Source organism: Cydia fagiglandana, chromosome 3 (genome assembly GCF_963556715.1).
Source record: "Cydia fagiglandana chromosome 3, ilCydFagi1.1, whole genome shotgun sequence".
NCBI lineage: Eukaryota > Metazoa > Arthropoda > Insecta > Lepidoptera > Tortricidae > Cydia > Cydia fagiglandana.
Genome location: NC_085934.1, coordinates 12,874,440 through 12,891,947, shown reverse-complemented (window position 1 = coordinate 12,891,947; position 17,508 = coordinate 12,874,440). Strand labels below are relative to the sequence as shown.

Below are 17,508 nucleotides of genomic sequence, written 5' to 3'. Positions count from 1 at the left end.
CACTTGAATTGATGTGCACCTAAACCACGACTGAATTAATCAAGTCTCTAAATGCATTCTTGTCGGCCATTTATTATGCAAATTTAGGAACTAAATTGTTCCCATATTCAAGCAATGAGAGAATAGTTAGAATACCAGCGTCAAATTCTGATCCATGAGATATAAAAATGTGTCTAGCTTGATATTGGAACAGGTTTTATGCATTTAAGAAGACGCAGATAAGGGGCAAAAAATCTTAACTCCTAAATTTAAGCACGCCGTTGGTTTTAGTAAATTGACGCTGCACATTCCAATCGGTTGGAGTCATGTTTCCCTATTATAAGTTTGTCTATGACCGTTTATAACATGTAGCTATCTCATTTTATCTATTCTACAAAAATCCCTAATGGCTTCCATTTACTGAGGCTCAGGCAGCGGCAGATAGCGGCCACGTTAATGATAATCAGTTTGTTAAGTTTTAATTCCTATAAAAAATCGACAAAAAGTTAATGTCCATCCGGGTGGATGGTGGAGCGGGGCGAGCGGACCGGCATTTCGGTAGCAGCACCCGATTATCCGCAGATAACACACAAAAACAACTTTTTGATTTATGAAGAAAGCCGGAGAGCCGGCTACCGGGCGCCGCGCGGTGCATTTTAGTGACGTCACTTTCTGCCGTAGACATCGATTCTTTTTTGCAACCCATTTATTCCATTGGGCTAACTAACATCTCTCTTATCTTGTTTAGTACACGTAAATTCAAAAATAAACAAATGTTTTCGCATCTATAAATGTAGTACATACTTACAGTAATGCTTACTTGTATATTGTGCCGTACCGTAAAATGGGGTGAGTTGGGTGAAATTTGACTTTCAAACCTCGATAAAATTTTATTTTTACATGTGAACACTGAACGGTGTATATAAAAAGTGGTTCGGACGTTTGTATTTTATTTTGGGTAGTTCCATTTCATAAACCAAAAACCCACCTCACCCCGTAGTGCCTCGTATTTGGGGTGAGAGGGTTTTTCATACAAAGATGATTTTGGCAGATTGTTGGATAGATTTTTTTTTTATTATGCGTATTACTATAGCCCCATTTTAAATTGGAATACATTTTTTTTGTAGCAGTAGCCTTAAAATCCCTTCTCACCCCTCTCTCAAATCTTCTCTCCCCATTTATAACCCAACTCTCCCCGCGAAACTTACTCACCCCGTTTTACGGTATTTGTTTCTTTCCAATAATGTATATTTAGGTACCTACATACCTACTTAGTGGAACTACTTACTTAGGTACTAAAGATTGTCGTATATAGAAACTAAATAATCTAAATACCTAATTAAAGGTAGGGTTTTCCGGTAAGGACCCATATATTTATCGATATGGGTCAAGGTTAATTTTAAACTCATTGTCATTTATCACGTGATAACTAAACGGATCAGGAAAAGGCAAAATAAGTTTTAGCTAAGCTACCGTCTAAAACCACAATTGTAAAATAGGAAGTTGCATAATCTTTAAAAATCTTCTAACGCTAAACGCATAAAAATAAAACACAAAAACTCGTTCCTAAAAAGCAATCACGGAATCAATGCATGTATTTAAAAATAATTTGAATGTCGACAGGTGATGCAGACAGCACTAGCGTCATGTCGGTGAGGCCTGGCTTGTCATTATAAACGCTTACCGCGCAATAGCAAGTCTTAGGCTCAGGGTATTAGGTATCCAAAATAACGCGCGTTCTTTGATAACGAATAGCGATTACAGATATCGAGATCATGTCACTCTTGTATGCGCCAGGGGCCTACCGCGAACCACGTTCGACGTGTTGGCTCCCTGTCACACATACGTACGAATTTACAAGTGCGACAGAGAGGCAACACGTCAAACGTGGTTCGCGGTAGGCCATCAGAACTCGGCTTTTCTGCGCTCGCGCAGCACATGGGAATCATTAGCCTGCTGCGCGGCCAGATTTGAAACATATGTAAATGAGTTGCTCGGTCAAAGGCGCCGCCTCTCGCGCCCAAGCCTTTTATTAGCTACGCATTAATCTGATATTTTATGTAAAAGGAATTTCGTCGATATACATAAATTTACCTACAGCAATTATTTTTTATTTATCGTGGCTTTTGATTTTAGCGACTAGCGACATCTTTTATTTTTTATGTGCAGTTTAGGTGACACTTATTAAGGGGCCCACTTGGCCCACTGATTAACAGTCCGCCGGAAGGTATTGGCCTGTCAGTTGTTCGGAACTGTCAAAATTTTGTTCTACAGGCCGATACCGTCCGGCGGACTGTTAATCAGTGGGCCCCTTATAGACGATCTCTAATGCCTTACCTACTTACTTGACGATCATAATATAAATTCCTATAGATTAGTGTAGATTTGTAAAATCATATATATTGTAATTTCATATTATGAAATAAATAAATCTAAATCTAACCCTAACCTAGGCTAACGAAAAAAATAAGAAATCCCTAAAACCTACCTTAAAAGCCTAGGCCCCTCGGCAAGGTGCCCATCACGCAGGCAGCATTCCCGCGCTGTATAGCGATGGCAATCCTTTGTGCGAGAGTCCCCTGTTGCCTTGTGCGAGATTGTTTTCTCGAAACTCTCAAAGCGCCAACTAAGCCGTTTTACCTAAACCCCTACGTCTTTACTCTTTATGTAGATGTAGGTGCTTTTGGTCTGTGACTTCTGTGAGGTGCCTATACGAAATTCACCCAGATTAGGAAAGCGACACCTGTTGCGGATGTCAATATTGAACGTTATTTATCTAACCCTAACCTAGGCTAACGAAAAAAATAAGAAATCCCTAAAACCTACCTTAAAAGCCTAGGCCCCTCGGCAAGGTGCCCATCACGCAGGCAGCATTCCCGCGCTGTATAGCGATGGCAATCCTTTGTGCGAGAGTCCCCTGTTGCCTTGTGCGAGATTGTTTTCTCGAAACTCTCAAAGCGCCAACTAAGCCGTTTTACCTAAACCCCTACGTCTTTACTCTTTATGTAGATGTAGGTGCTTTTGGTCTGTGACTTCTGTGAGGTGCCTATACGAAATTCACCCAGATTAGGAAAGCGACACCTGTTGCGGATGTCAATATTGAACGTTATTTTTGGACTGCTATATTTGGTTCGCGAGATCACTTGCATAATAACATACGAGATACGAGTAAATACCTACACTCTATTTGCTGTAGTGACTGCGTATTCAGACTTGGCTGGAAAGTGTTTCGTGACTTGACACCGGTATCTGTAGGTACCTTAGATTATGCTCTAAGGTAGGTACATATAGGCACATTCGCCTACCTACGCATGTTAAGGTAAAGTTTAATTTTATTGCCGGAAGGACTTAAGCTAGAGTCTAGAATTTGATTATTTTTACGTCGTATATAGGGGAGAGCCTTGATGAGGTAGGGGGTAGGAGGGTAGGAGAGACGTGACGTAAAATATGTAATAGGTACCTACTGATACCCGAGCATGAGAAAGATTCCAATATACTCTGTACGCCCATGGTTTAAAAGTGGAATCTTGAGCGTTGCGAGCGTTTCAAGGCACAAAAGGTAAACAAACTTTGCTGCTGGGTGTAACAAAATGTTTCTCCATGCGTAAAATTTGATATCAGTTTCATTTGCAAATCATTGCGTTACGCTAAAAGTCATTCAGGTTAGGTATAATTATACCTACTACCTAGGTATATTTAGTTCCGAAATATAAATATGTGACGTCCCACGGGTAAAGGTACCTTATGGCGGTTGGCGCTTACGCTATTTTTAACGCCGCTCCAATATTATTGCGGCGCTATGCGACATAAGCGCCAGCCGCCATAAGGTACCTTTTGCTGTGGAACGTCACATATTCACTGATTCGCCTTACAAGTTAGTCAAGAGATCGGTATTTCTCATCAATACATATAGGTAATAGTGATACCGCTAAAGGGAAGCCCAAAGACTTACTTAACTCATTTCTAACAAGTACAATTATGTATTAGGATTCATGAAACAAGGGTACGAAACGTAGGTATATGAAACATAGTGTAAAAACGATTGGTCACTAATTAATGTTCTCTCTGGCAAGTCTCCATTCGGATTTCCGTTATGTCCCCCACAATCCAAAATTCGAGTCACAGCGTCTTACTTAAGTTTCCCAAAGCTTGCACATTTGTCGAGCAAACTCCAACATTCTCGATGAAAGGCATGTTCACACTAGACGCTGACTGTGCTGAATTCCAGCAACTTGAGAGTTGAATTGAGTTAGAACTTTGGGAATAGTTGCTTTACATGAATTCAGCTAGTAACATCACACGATTTTAGTATTTTCAGTGTTAGCTTTCACAGACTGTATCGTATCGTTTGCATAAATTTCGTAGCATTTTTTTTATTATTAATTAAAAAATGTATCTGCGGAATACATTCGCGTGGCGTAAGTAAAGTACATACTTTACATGCCAACAATCTATTTAAAGCCATCATCATCGTTACTGTCACTGCATTTCTGTCTTGTGATAGTTGTGATTGAACTACAGTCTACAGTTATCCATATAGCCTGTGAATATATCCCTGTTCTGAAAACCCTAATGTAAGTCCTAATGTGCACAGCCCTTATTGAACAGGCTCTGTAGGTAACATTCATATCTCGTACCGAGAGCTCCCTGAGGGACCAGTATAAGTATGACCGTAACTATGAATAGCTGTTACGAAGCTCGAGTTTCTAGTTACACTGGCTTGCCTGAGTATTAGTGTCGCCTGTGTAGGGGAATATGAAGCCAGAGCCAGGCACTTCCCGGCGCCGACCCGTCGCTTCCCTGTTTACTCGTCCAATTCAATCTCGCCCCCATTATCAACATCCCCAGCCCGACAATACGGAGCTTATCTCCGCGATCGTGGACGTACCTAATTAGATATGTTCAGTTAACAATGTGTGCTGTGCTGATACAGGATGACTCAAGATAAACTATTCTGTCTAATCCTTAGTTTCCGGTTACGAGGGAAGTAATCCGAGAAAAACTATGGGCCATGATGTAATCACCACGTAGAATATGCTTCTCAAATTGAACTTATAATTGGTTGATGTATTAGGTGATAGATAAGCATTCGTTAACCATTTGCTTTATGTATGTATATACATATTTCCAAAATGTATTATAAAATTGTAAAACAAACTCTGGGAGATCATCGCACAAGACAAAGCCTCATATCCACTCATATCTAGCAGAGGCGAAGTCGCATCCAGGATACCGAGCAATCGTTGTAAGTATTTTTGTAGGTAAGGTGAAATCGAAATACGTTACTTATTAGTACCTATCGTATTTACAGGAACCACTACAATATTTAGTTTCAACGGCCATTATCGATAATGACTCCAATTCTCAGTAGGCAGTAATTTGACTACGGTGATTTTCGTGCAATTTGTGAAAGCGGAATTTAGCTGAGTAAAAACAGATGAGTCAACGTCGTCGATAGCCGCCGCAATCAACTTGGTCTTCTATCGCTGCTTGTTGACTTTTTAATTTGAATCTTCTTGGGAACAACATAAGATAAGTTTTGCTGATGAGTCTTTCTTTATTTAGTTGTATGTCGACGGTTGAGGAGGCAGCCGATGCACGTCAGGCTGTCGCCGCCCCCTGCGGACCGAATCAATTCAGGCAATTACATCGGGGGATGCGGCCCGGCCGAAACATGCCGCTGGATAATCACTTCCGATTGCCAGATACCTCCATAACACATAGGGGAGAGGGGGGCAGCCTGGTACACTTTTTACATTAATTGTCATAGTTCAAAATATTACCCATTGAAACCAGTTTTAAGCCTCTACACAATAACCTACGTTATTAACCTATGTAATTACTTCATTTGCGCTTATATAAAGCTAAAGATAATAGTACAAATTAGATTTTTGCAACTCAAGGAATAATGTTCGTAGTACAGTCATTATATCCAAAAAACCGACCCTACCCGTGAATAATTAGTTCTTGGATTTTTTTTTCGTAGGTCCCTCGGGGGGGTCACTGGGAGTGTAAATTCAAAAAGTAGGCTTAATCAGGCTCCTGCGTATATTCGAAAAATGGTTTTTTTCCAAAGAAACGATTTTTCTTCAATAACTCGGCCATTTTTGATTTTACAGTAAAACCGTAAGGACAAAAACTGTAGGAAATTTGATTCTCTACAAGTTAGTCCAGTCATTATATCCAAAAAACCGACCTTTCCCATGAATAATCAGTTCTTGGATTTTTTTTTCGTACGTCCCTCGGGGGAATCACTGGGAGTCTAAATTCAAAAAGTAGACTGAATCAGGGTCCTGTGTATATTCGAAAAACGGTTTTTCTTGAATAACTCGGTCATTTTTGATTTTACAGTAAAACCGTGAGGACAAAAATTGTTCAGAATTTGATTCTCTACAACTTCGTTTCCCTTCATTTATGCCGTAAAGCGTGGAACATAGGAGATAATGATAATATTTTGAATTTGTCGCATTTTTCAGGTTTAATTTCTAAAATATCGATTTTGGGGGAAAGAAGGTGGGAACCAAAATTGTTCAGAATTTGATTCTCTACAAGTTTAGTCCTCTTCATTTATGTCGTAAAGTTGAAAATAAACGAGATGTTGAAAATATTTTGAATATGTCGCTTTTTTCAAATTTTATTTCCAAACTATCGATCCTAGAAGAAAAATTGTGAGGACCAAACTTGTAGAGAATCAAATTTTCAAAAATTTTATCCTTACGGTTTTACTGTAAAATCAAAAATGACCGAGTTATTCAAGAAAAACCGTTTTTGGAATATACACAGGACCCTGATTAAGTCTACTTTTTGAATTTACACTCCCAGTGATTCCCCCGAAGGACGTACAAAAAAAAATCCAAGAACTGATTATTCACGGGAAGGGTCGGTTTTTTTTGATATAATGACTGGACTAACTTGTAGAGAATCAAATTTCCTACAGTTTTTGTCCTTACGGTTTTACTTTAAAACCAAAAATGACCGAGTTATTGAAGAAAAACCGTTTTTTTTGGAAAAAAACCATTTTTTGAATATACGCAGGAGCCTGATTAAGCCTACTTTTTGAATTTACACTCCCAGTGACCCCCCCGAGGGACCTACGAAAAAAAATCCAAGAACTAATTATTCACGGGTCAAAATCTATAATGACTGTACTATCGATACTGCCCCAAGAGTGGGTAGCTTTGAACTTACATGGGGCAGATTTGAAAAATGGGCTGTAACGGCAATAATATCGAGATATACGCGTTTTTTTATCTGTACTTGGCACAGTTTGTCACTAGAAATAATCGTGTTAACAGTTTACTCGTATAATTTGCAGTTACAAGAAAGATGGGGTAGTTTTGTACATTAATGTTTTTTAGAGTGTTCAAAGGTGCCTCAGGGGGGTACCTTTGAAAAGTATTGAAATCTTACTAAAGCTACCCCCTTGAGGCAGTTTTGCACATACCATTTTTCAAAACTACCCCAATAATGTTTTAACAGCTGACTATATGAGTATTTAAGAGTATTTTTTATATTCTGGTTTTCTGTAATTCTCTTTATTTTATAATTCCTTACCATTTTTACCTGTTAACAAATAAATCTATAAACTGCAATGTTTTAATTATATATACTATACATAGAATACTAATTTAATATTTTGTAATATTGTACCTGAATACAAAATTCTAATAAACTAAATAATTTCTAATCAATTCTAATAAATGTTTAATAATTATACTAAACATGACTAAACGTAATAAGTACTGATCCACTTAGTTCATGGAATTTAGGTAAATGCATTACATATTAGCATTTACTAAAATATTATTACGGTTTCAATTTACATAGCTCCTAAATGCCAGTAAATATCGGGGCAGATATGAACATTTCTTATGGCCGGGGTAGTTTTGAACAGACTGCTAATCAAAACTGCCTCCTATTTATTTTTCATAACTACCCCAACACCTACTTAAAAAAATAAACGTCGTTATTTTGTAGAAACATTGCAAATTTTGATTATTAATCCTTCGACTCTATAAACATAATAGATTATTCTATCTAATAAATTAAGTTTCACTAACAACTTCCTTCAAATACAGCCTGAGAAACCTTACAAATCTGCACAAATACCGCTAGCGGGTAGCATCGAAAACAAAATAAGCTACTGGTTCGTTCATGTTCTGTCAAACTTCAAATATGTCAGGTGACAGTTGTGTGGGTCGATGTTGCAAGCCCAAAATATGGATTTGGATCATTATCGCAACAAAAATACCTTTTAAAACGCATTTGTTCTAAGCTGCCTCCAGTGATAGCTGCCCCCCTCTCCCCTACCTATTTTGTATAGGACTTCAACATACACATAGTACACCGAGTAGATTAGAGATTGTGAACGGCACCATTCACTTACCCCCTTAGGGGTCATCCATTAATTACATCACACGTTTAGGGGGAGGGAGGGGGTCAAGAAAATGTGACATATTGTGACATGGGGGAGGGGGGAGACACAAACTTTGTGACGTCACTATCGATAAACTATCGACATTTCTTGCAATTTTAATTTTACTTCAAAGGTTTAACTATACCTAAAATGAACAAAAACGCTTTTATTCTTTATTGTGGTTATCAGATCACAATTTTATAGTCACGCCCCAGGAGAGAACCAAGGGAAAGTTCAGATATTTAACCTCTAGCCGCCCATACGTCAAACCTAGCCAAGCAAAACGAAATTTTATTTTGTCTACACAAAGTTCAAATTAGAATGGAACATGAGACCTTTTTATAAGTCTCTGGGCGGCTAGAGGTTAATTAAAATACATAAATACCTACTAAAATAGGTGGTCCGCAATAATTGAAATATTTTATTACATCATAATATATTCATTATCCATTAGCATTTCAATTATGCTTATGTTTAACGAAGATATTGAAGCTTCAATTAATCGCTATTTCGTTCCGCTGTGTAGCGTTTATCGATATATAACATGATTATAATCGACTTATGACATCCCTAAAAGAGCACACATATACGTTTTTACGCACACATGCACAACCTGGGTCGCCTAAAAAGGGGCCACTTGGATTTGAAGTCCATCTTGTCAACAGTATGGTTGTCCTTTTTTGACAAACGGCATTTTTAAAAGAGCAAGGAGAGAGAAATGATACTAGTTGCTGCGCCGTGAAAGAGAACAGACAGAGTAGGGGGCTTGAAAACTATACCCGAAAATTCACAAATTATTTGCTTACTTTTTTAAATACCTGAAGATATATACATATATATAATACCTATTAGATGTTAGAATACTATTTGTAGCTACACTCATCTACCAAAGCTTTTTTGCTGCGCATTTTCGGTGTCTTACCATTTTGTACGCAGGGATTGCAGATGTACGCGAGGTAATTTTGCTGACTGCACCGATTGTAAAATAGGTACCAGTCAGTACCAGTCTATCCTTCCATTTATCCTAAGGGCTATTAGTAAGTAGGTAACATTCCTTTCGAAAGGTACTTTATAGTCGAATAAGACATTACGTACGCACATACAAACGGTAACTTAAGGAGAATATAACAATACTGTACCCCATAAAACTCAAATATAAATGATGCATTGCATTGCCGCATACGCAAATACAGGACACATGATGAATTTAAAGAAGACACAAGAAGTGTGTCAAGTAGAATAAACAACTTGATGAGCTCGTATCGTAAATGAAATGCGTTTATTTTGCTTAATATTATTTGACATCACTAATTGCGAACCACGTTCGACGTGTTGCCTCCCTGTCACATTTACGTACGAATTTACAAGTGCGACAGAGAGGCCACACGTCAATCGTGGTTCGCGGTAGGCCCTCAGTCCTATTGGCTCTAGTTTAGTCTAGTCCTAATCCAAATGTTTGCGCCTCGCGTCCAGCTCGCGCCATCTAGTTAGTACGCAACGCAAACAACACAGCCAAACTTTCTAACTCGCTTAAAGCGTGCGCTAAAAAGAAGAATATGTATATTTATTATTCAAACTTCTCACTTAATTTTATTTCTAGTACAGTTTTATAGCATAGCGTGAATAGCATCGTAAAAAAAAACAACTTTGTCAGTAGAAAAATGCGCGAAATATATATTTTCTATGGGAGGATAACTCATAGTGCATACATTTTTTAAATTTGCCGCTTTTTTCTACTAACGGAAATTACTTGACAAACTATAAATTTTTATCAGTTCCCGTGAACAACAGAAAATACGCCTCTGGGACAAAGAATATAATACTCACTAGGAGAAGAACGGTAACTCCATACAAAAAAATGTCCCCAACCGTTTATACGTTTATACTACTGGCGCCCTCGATGTGTACCAATGGAACTAAAGTTGACAACCGGTTTAGCCTGGCGGGTATTGGTATTATAGGTATATAGTAGTTATGTTGTTGTCGTCGTTATCTTCATATCACGAAATATATGAAAGATGCAAATATTACCCCTTGTTTGTGGTATTATCTATTGATTTAAATAAAAGGCATATTTATGTTTATAACATTGTATTATGTTTTACATATAGAAATATACACTGAAAATTAAACCCTGACAACTTAATAAAAATAGACATTAATAAAGCGCATTCACAAAGTTTTCAGTATTATACAAATAACATTAGGCATGCCTACCTATTACACTTTACACACAGATACACTACACTTTACACACGGCATTTTACACAGATTTCTAACTTGTATTCATACATTTCTTCACGGTTAATTAATACGCTTTCCACATGCGTTATGACTCGGTTCCTTCTGAACCCACTAAAGCTATATAAATTTCACTCTGGCTGCTTCAACAGCCGTTGCTCCGCATTTAGCACATTTTCTATGTGCATTGCTGTAATCTATGTAGGTACAGACTTACAGTCTTAAGTGGTTGTACCGCTACGTTGTATTTATTATTTAAAGATTTAATAAATAAAATGTTCGTTATGAACTTTAACCACAGCAGTTGGACAGAGTCATTGACAAATATATTTTTTTATTATGGTGGGTAGACGTACCTACCCTCCATATATTTTATGAACATTGATAAAGACAGTTGGAAGCAAATATTCATTATAAAACTTAATCGCGTGTAATTAAGTTTTAAGCGTTTTAAGTCCCGTTTTATGATTAATTATGTATAAAATTCGTGATAATTTAAATCAGAGTTGGGAGCAATGTTGCTGTAGAAAAATGTTTTTATTTTTATTACTCTCAACTTTTTCTCGGAGGCCAACGCACACATATAAGCTTCAGGTGCACACATGCGCAATTATTTGGGGACATAACTTTCTTAGGAAGTGAACAGGCCTTGCTCTGGGATGTCATTGTCATTTGGCTTAAAAGACTCTCATCCGGGCCATAAATGTTTAAAAAAAAGTTATTGTCATTCATATTGTCAAAGTCAAAACTGTCAAATTTACGCATGGCTTGGTGTCAACACACTGCTAACCTCCAGTCCAACTAAGACTCCTGCTTTTTAAATTAACAAGATGGGTAAAATAAGAAAACCCAAGCGTACGAAGGTCAGGCAAAATGTAGTCGCTCAGAATTCCGATGATGAAGAAGAAGTGATGGGGGATTCGAAAGAAAATGTAGTTCAAACTATCCTCGATCAGTTACAGGTTAGAATCCAAATAATTTTACCTTCTTTTAACTGTAACATTAATTCATGTGCGCGTTCGAACGCCTTTCTTATAATTTGGAGATACAACGCTTTTTATCACTTTCACTTTCAACAATATCGGTGATATTTTACTCTGCTACATTACTAGATTTTTTGCATAGTTTCATAGTAACTAGGGCTCTCTACGTTGGATAGATACTGTAGATATTAAAAAAAAATTAAAATAGCTGTTAAATTACTTGGGTGCATTATAACTATCAGTTATTACTCCCTGTAACATGCGTGAATGGAATAACAAGTGTGACTTGTAAGATGTAAAACCGGAAGAGGCAGAACAAGAAGGCCAAATACAATTTCTATGTTAACTCAAAATATTAAATGAGAAAGTGAGGTATTTGTAAACAATAATTTTGAAAAATCAAACTCGCAGCAGGCCCGAATTGGAGAAGAGTGGCCCACGACAGACCTCAATGGAAAGAGCTAGAGGAGGCCTTTGCCAAGCGGCACACTGAGCTTAGAGATATACTCTAACTCGGAACAGATAACTCAGATCTAACTAGATAGAATTTTGAATACCATGATTTTGTAAACAATAAATTCTTGACTGACAATGAGGCAGTCCTACCCAATCTATAACCCAGAACCCCACCCATTATTAACCAACATATATATTGCTCTCTTTTTATGTTTGTCTTTTTAGATCATAAATTTACAATACTATTATAATAAATCATTGACAATCATTCTATGTAAAAAATTAAAAATATATTAATGAATAAATTGCATTTTCGCTCAACTAATATTTTATTTATCTTAGGCCTTTTCAACTGACAAACTAAAATATTTAAGATAATAATTTAATTATTTCCATTTTTTTTACTATTGTTTATAAATTACAGGCTGCCAATGTGGAAGAGAAATATTGTGGCCTTCAGACCTTTGCCATGTTAATAGAAACTCCAGAAAACATTGAACTTGTTCTAAACAAAGGTCTAATTAAAGTGGTAGCTCCGCTGTTGTTAGATCAGGCCAGCTCCGTCAGGAATGCCGCTGCTGGAGCGCTGCGGAACTTCTCTGCTGCGGGACATGAGGCCTGCGAGGGCCTGCTTGAACAAGATGCTATGACTACACTAATATGTTACTTCCATGAGGTACACAATCTCGTGCTTTAGTTAGTGTCTTGCAATCCAATCCAGGCAATCTAGCAGAAGTTGCGTTCTCGCGCGCAAGTCCATACTTGAAGTGACGCTTGATGTGTCGAATCGCGCACGAGAACGCAAGTCATGCTAAACTGCTAGATCTAAATAAAAATATATTTAGATCTAGCAGTCTAGCATTTAATTTTTAATAGACTATTTTGCACATTTTAAAATATGACATCATTGGCCATTTCTAGGGTTCCATAGTCAAATGAAAGAACCCTTATAGTTTTGCCATGTTTATACAATGATCATGCATACACTAAATCACTAAATAAAATATACGGACAGTGTGTTAGGTAAATAAAATCTTTTTGCAAATCAAAACCGGTTCTAGAACCACTTTAAAAACCCTATTGGTTACAATACATTAAACAGCCTATCTATTTTTCAGCATACAGAATCCTTTACACCAGAGTCCAGTTCTGCTACTAAAGATGAGGATATGGACACAATTATTCAGTGTATTAACTTGCTTTGGAACTTGTGTGAAAGCTCAGGTATTGTTAATATATTTACAATTTCTTTGAATGGGTTTGTTTAATACCCATGGGACATTAGGTACATGAGCTGCCCTATACAAACGCATTTTATTTCATATATGTATTACCTATTATTTTATTAAATTGTTTATACGACAACGGTTTCACTCACTTGAATTTTTAGTTTCTATTGGCGAGATGTTTCGGGCCCAATTCAAGTGAGTGAAACCGTTGTTGTATAAACAATTTAAAATATGTCTCACGAAAGTTTAATATCAATTAATATTTTATTATATATTATTTTATTTATATTTCAAGTTGATGATTATTTTAATGAGCATTTTTAACATCCATTATGACAGCAAAACAACTAGTACAACTTAAAATTCACGTTTGTACAGGACAACAGTAGACAATGTCGTAGAATGCCTTAATATGATTTTATTTTGATGAATATTTCAACAATAACAAACAACCATCTGTCTTTCTTGCAGATCTAGCTATCAAGTACCTTGGACAGTCAAGAATATTAGACATATTACCCAGATACCTGGATTTGACAACTTTTGGTAATGACATCGTAACTGCAGTGTTACAATGCCTTATAGTGGTTGTAGAAGATAATCCACAAGCTATGGAGAAAATAAAGTCTAATTCAGAAAAGCAGTTACAGGAATTACTGTCACTAGAGAGCAATGAGCCTGCAATGCTTTTAGTGAAGACTCTTGCTGCCGGAGTCACTATAAACATATGTGGAAATATAACAAGTCTGCCTGGCAATGTTATTCACCAGATTATTGCTATTCTGGCCAATACTCTATCTGTAGATCACAGAGCAGCATGTAACCAGCTTTCTAGTGATGTGCCATTGCCTGATGGAGCTGGTAAGATTACAGCGCCAAAAGGAAAAGCAGCTCAAGCGTTGGAGAATCACATAAAATCTGTCACACAAATGTTGGATGCACAGCAGAGTGCTGTGGAGATTGTGGCCAATATTTGTTCTAGTGAAGGTAAGCTTGCTGAAGTTATGGTTTACTTTAGCATTATAATTTATCATAAAAATGTTGGTGCTAGCTTTACGATCTAGCAATTGTATGGCATATTAATGGTGTTATTTGTCTTGCTCGTCTCTATTGTAAAAATAACTTCTGGCTATGATATTGTAGAAAATATTTTAAAAGCATTCTTAGGAATAATAATAAAAGTATTTAATTTCATCAATAGTATTGTCACACTAATCTATCAGATCGATTAGATCATATATACAGATATTCATTGAGAGATCATAGATCAGAGATCATTATTTTTTTCTTATTTCAGATGCAGAAGACTCTGTTGACGGTGGGGACTCATCAGACAGTGAAGACCTGCCTGATGATGACTTGAATTGTAATGGTGATGAAACTATGTTGCCTGAAGATAAATTACCGATTGAAATTTTAGAGGCTCTGGTCTCACTGGAAATATTTGACAAGGTGTGGGCGAAAACGCAGTTACCTGCGGAAAATGTGTTGATGATATTGAAAGAATATGAGGGATCAGCATTGCTCTATAAAAAGTAAGTACCTATGACCTTAATTCCTTCTTCCATCTTCTCGGAAAGTTTCTAAAGTTGTTCCCCTAAAGAGATAAAATTATCGTTATTAAAGGCGATCTTCAATAAATAAATAACCTGCTGAACCAAAAGAGAGCGCGCGCCTCGGTTTTGTGTGGACATACCCTCTTATTCATAAAACTTTATGGCTCCTCTACACGATGGGCCAACGCCGTTCACTGCAAGGGACGCATTTATGCGTTAGAGGGAGCAAGTGATATTGCTATCTCATTCTACCGCATGGCTGCGTCCCTTGGAGTGGCTGGCGTTGGCCCATCGTGTAGAGGAGCCATTATGGGCCTGATTTACGCCATTAGTGTTCTGCAACTGCTACTTTTTACAGCTCATGCGAAAGTACTATCAAAGTAATAAAAGTTATGTTTTCCAGACTTCAGAATCTACAAACACGATCTCTGCTATGCGTGAACAACATGTTATCTAGTTTACCCATAGAGAACCTTGGTGGGGTAAACGGCGTCTACAGGCTTTGGGTGGAGGCGGGCAAGATGGTCTTTAAGCAGAACTCCGACGCTTTCCTCTTGGAGTCGGCCACGGCCGTCATGAGGGCGTCGTTAGATAAAATAAAGCTCAGGGAGAGTGGAAACACTGATAATGTTCTGTTCAGTGATTTAGCTGTGTCTGATTTGGAGGTACCTATTTAAATTATCATGGCTAAACATGTCAATAACTATCCTACACTACAGCCTCGTAAGACCCGCCATGTCGAGTTTGCCGATTTTTTATTTGGGCCTTGGTCAGGCGTGGCTCTCTCCGCGATTTCGTCGCTTTGCTACAGGTAGTTAGCTAAAAGTGCATCCGTTCGGCCCCAATTTTGGGGTTTGCCATAAGCCGCGCGTGGCGCTGTCGCCACCTAGCGGCCATATCTGTGCTGATCGTAACAGACGCGTTTTGTTAGGGAGTGAGTCTTCTGTACCTAGTACTATTATTAATCTTATTAAATCACAGAATAAATAATAGTACTAGGTACAGAAGACTCACTTTCTAACAAAACGCGTCTGTCACGATCAGCACAGATATGGCCGCTAGGTGGCGACAGCGCCACGCGCGGCTTATGGTAAACCCCAAAATTGGGGCCGAACGGAAGGACTTTTAGCTACCTGTAGCAAAGCGACGAAATCGCGGAGTGAGCCGCGCCTTACCAAAGTCAGGTTAATAGTTTAGATTTTACAGTGGAAAACAACCCACATACCAATGACCCATATCGAAACATATAAGCTTATATACATATAGACTGCTAAAATCATATTTCTCTCGTATTGGGTAAAAGTTTTATAACAAGGTGCATTAAAGTCATTGCGATAAATAAATAGGTATAAAATAAAAAGTTACTAACGTGAGATTCCGACATTGATGATTTTTAAGACCACTTTCATACTCAAATACTTAACCAATATACTTTAATTTCAGATGATGTTAACAGGCATCCGCGAATGTACTGCCCCCGAAATACGATCCAATCTGATCCGTATGATCGGACTGCTGGCTCTCCTATTGGTGAACACCTTGAACGACGCTTCGGCAAACGTAATATGCACCATCACAGACTTCATATTAGACCAAGCACATAAAGAGAACGAAGTGTGGGTGCTAGCGGAGGCAATAGATACTATTATTGATCTATATTCAGAAGATGAAACAGATGCGCTGGCTGCTAAACTGAATCTTGTAGAAAAATTGAATGCGTTATCACCGGTACTCAAGAACAAGGTATGATATTATATTATGAACTAATATCATTATTATAAGTAGAAAATAGTTGAGAATCTGTCTATCTGTACCTATGTCAAATTTCAGTTTAATCTGTTCCAGCAATTTTTGTATCATTGAGGAATAAATATTCAAACATCATAAAACCAAACCAAACTTACTAACGTTTATTCGTGTATTGATCATGCATGGGGCATACCTAACATATGCGTTCTAATACTAAATCAGTACCGGAGCGTGTTCGCTTGTTTTATTTGCGTTTACATTGTTTACCTGTACTTAAACAATGTATACATAAGAAATTATATCCGTGGGTAAACATGGGCTGTTGTAAAATAAAACGGTGTAGGAGTCAACTCACTAGTGCTGCTCACGGCGATGTATTTTGTAAGAGAAACTACACCTATTCCTCGAGATATCGCGCCCTCGTTAAAATTACTATGAACACTATTACTATTACATTAGGTCCCTTTTAGGCTGGCTATGCTATAATTTAATAATTATGGTAGTAATAATAAAAATAAATATTCATTGCATATATGTTAGTGATGTTATAAATTTGCCAAGGGATCCAAACTGAATCCTTTAGACTAAATTGATTTAGAGAATTAAAAAAAATTGCAATATATTATAAGAAAAAATATAGAATATCGTGTGATTTCAGGCAAGGCAGCAGAAGAAGCTACCAAAGGAATATAAAGTTCTCGTCAGCACTGTCACGTCAAATTTACCAAGATTTATTAAGTATAAGAAAGGAAGAATAAGTAAGTTATGAAATGTTTATATACAATAAAAATATGTGTACACATAGTCCAATATATTTTACAAAATCACTACTTGTAGTATAATTTTATTAAAGTTATTTAAGTAAATCATGTTTATTGGTTTCAATGAAAATAACTATA

At 37.3% G+C, this 17,508-nt stretch overlaps 1 protein-coding gene and 1 long non-coding RNA gene across 2 annotated transcripts in view; one reads left to right on the top strand and one right to left on the bottom strand.

Moving 5' to 3' along the window:
- Positions 1–17,508, bottom strand: part of LOC134680127 (uncharacterized) — a 297,055-nt gene that overhangs the window by 17,564 nt on the left and 261,983 nt on the right. The window lies entirely within an intron of this gene.
- LOC134680079 (HEAT repeat-containing protein 3) lies at positions 11,384–17,479 on the top strand. The gene is made up of 8 exons (XM_063539113.1): positions 11,384–11,598; positions 12,500–12,751; positions 13,194–13,299; positions 13,776–14,291; positions 14,602–14,839; positions 15,264–15,525; positions 16,304–16,603; positions 17,268–17,479. Exons 1-8 carry the CDS (start codon positions 11,467–11,469, stop codon positions 17,376–17,378), a joined length of 1,917 nt encoding a protein of 638 aa, XP_063395183.1. The 5' UTR covers positions 11,384–11,466; the 3' UTR covers positions 17,379–17,479.

What these genes read in the sequence shown, in the direction of transcription:
- LOC134680079 (XM_063539113.1), top strand. Translation starts at nt 11,467, where the DNA reads ATGGGTAAAATAAGAAAACCCAAGCGTACGAAGGTCAGGCAAAATGTA. An exon ending in CTATCCTCGATCAGTTACAG is followed by an intron (nt 11,599 to 12,499) that starts GTTAGAATCCAA and finishes TATAAATTACAG; the next exon opens with GCTGCCAATGTGGAAGAGAA. An exon ending in TAATATGTTACTTCCATGAG is followed by an intron (nt 12,752 to 13,193) that starts GTACACAATCTC and finishes TCTATTTTTCAG; the next exon opens with CATACAGAATCCTTTACACC.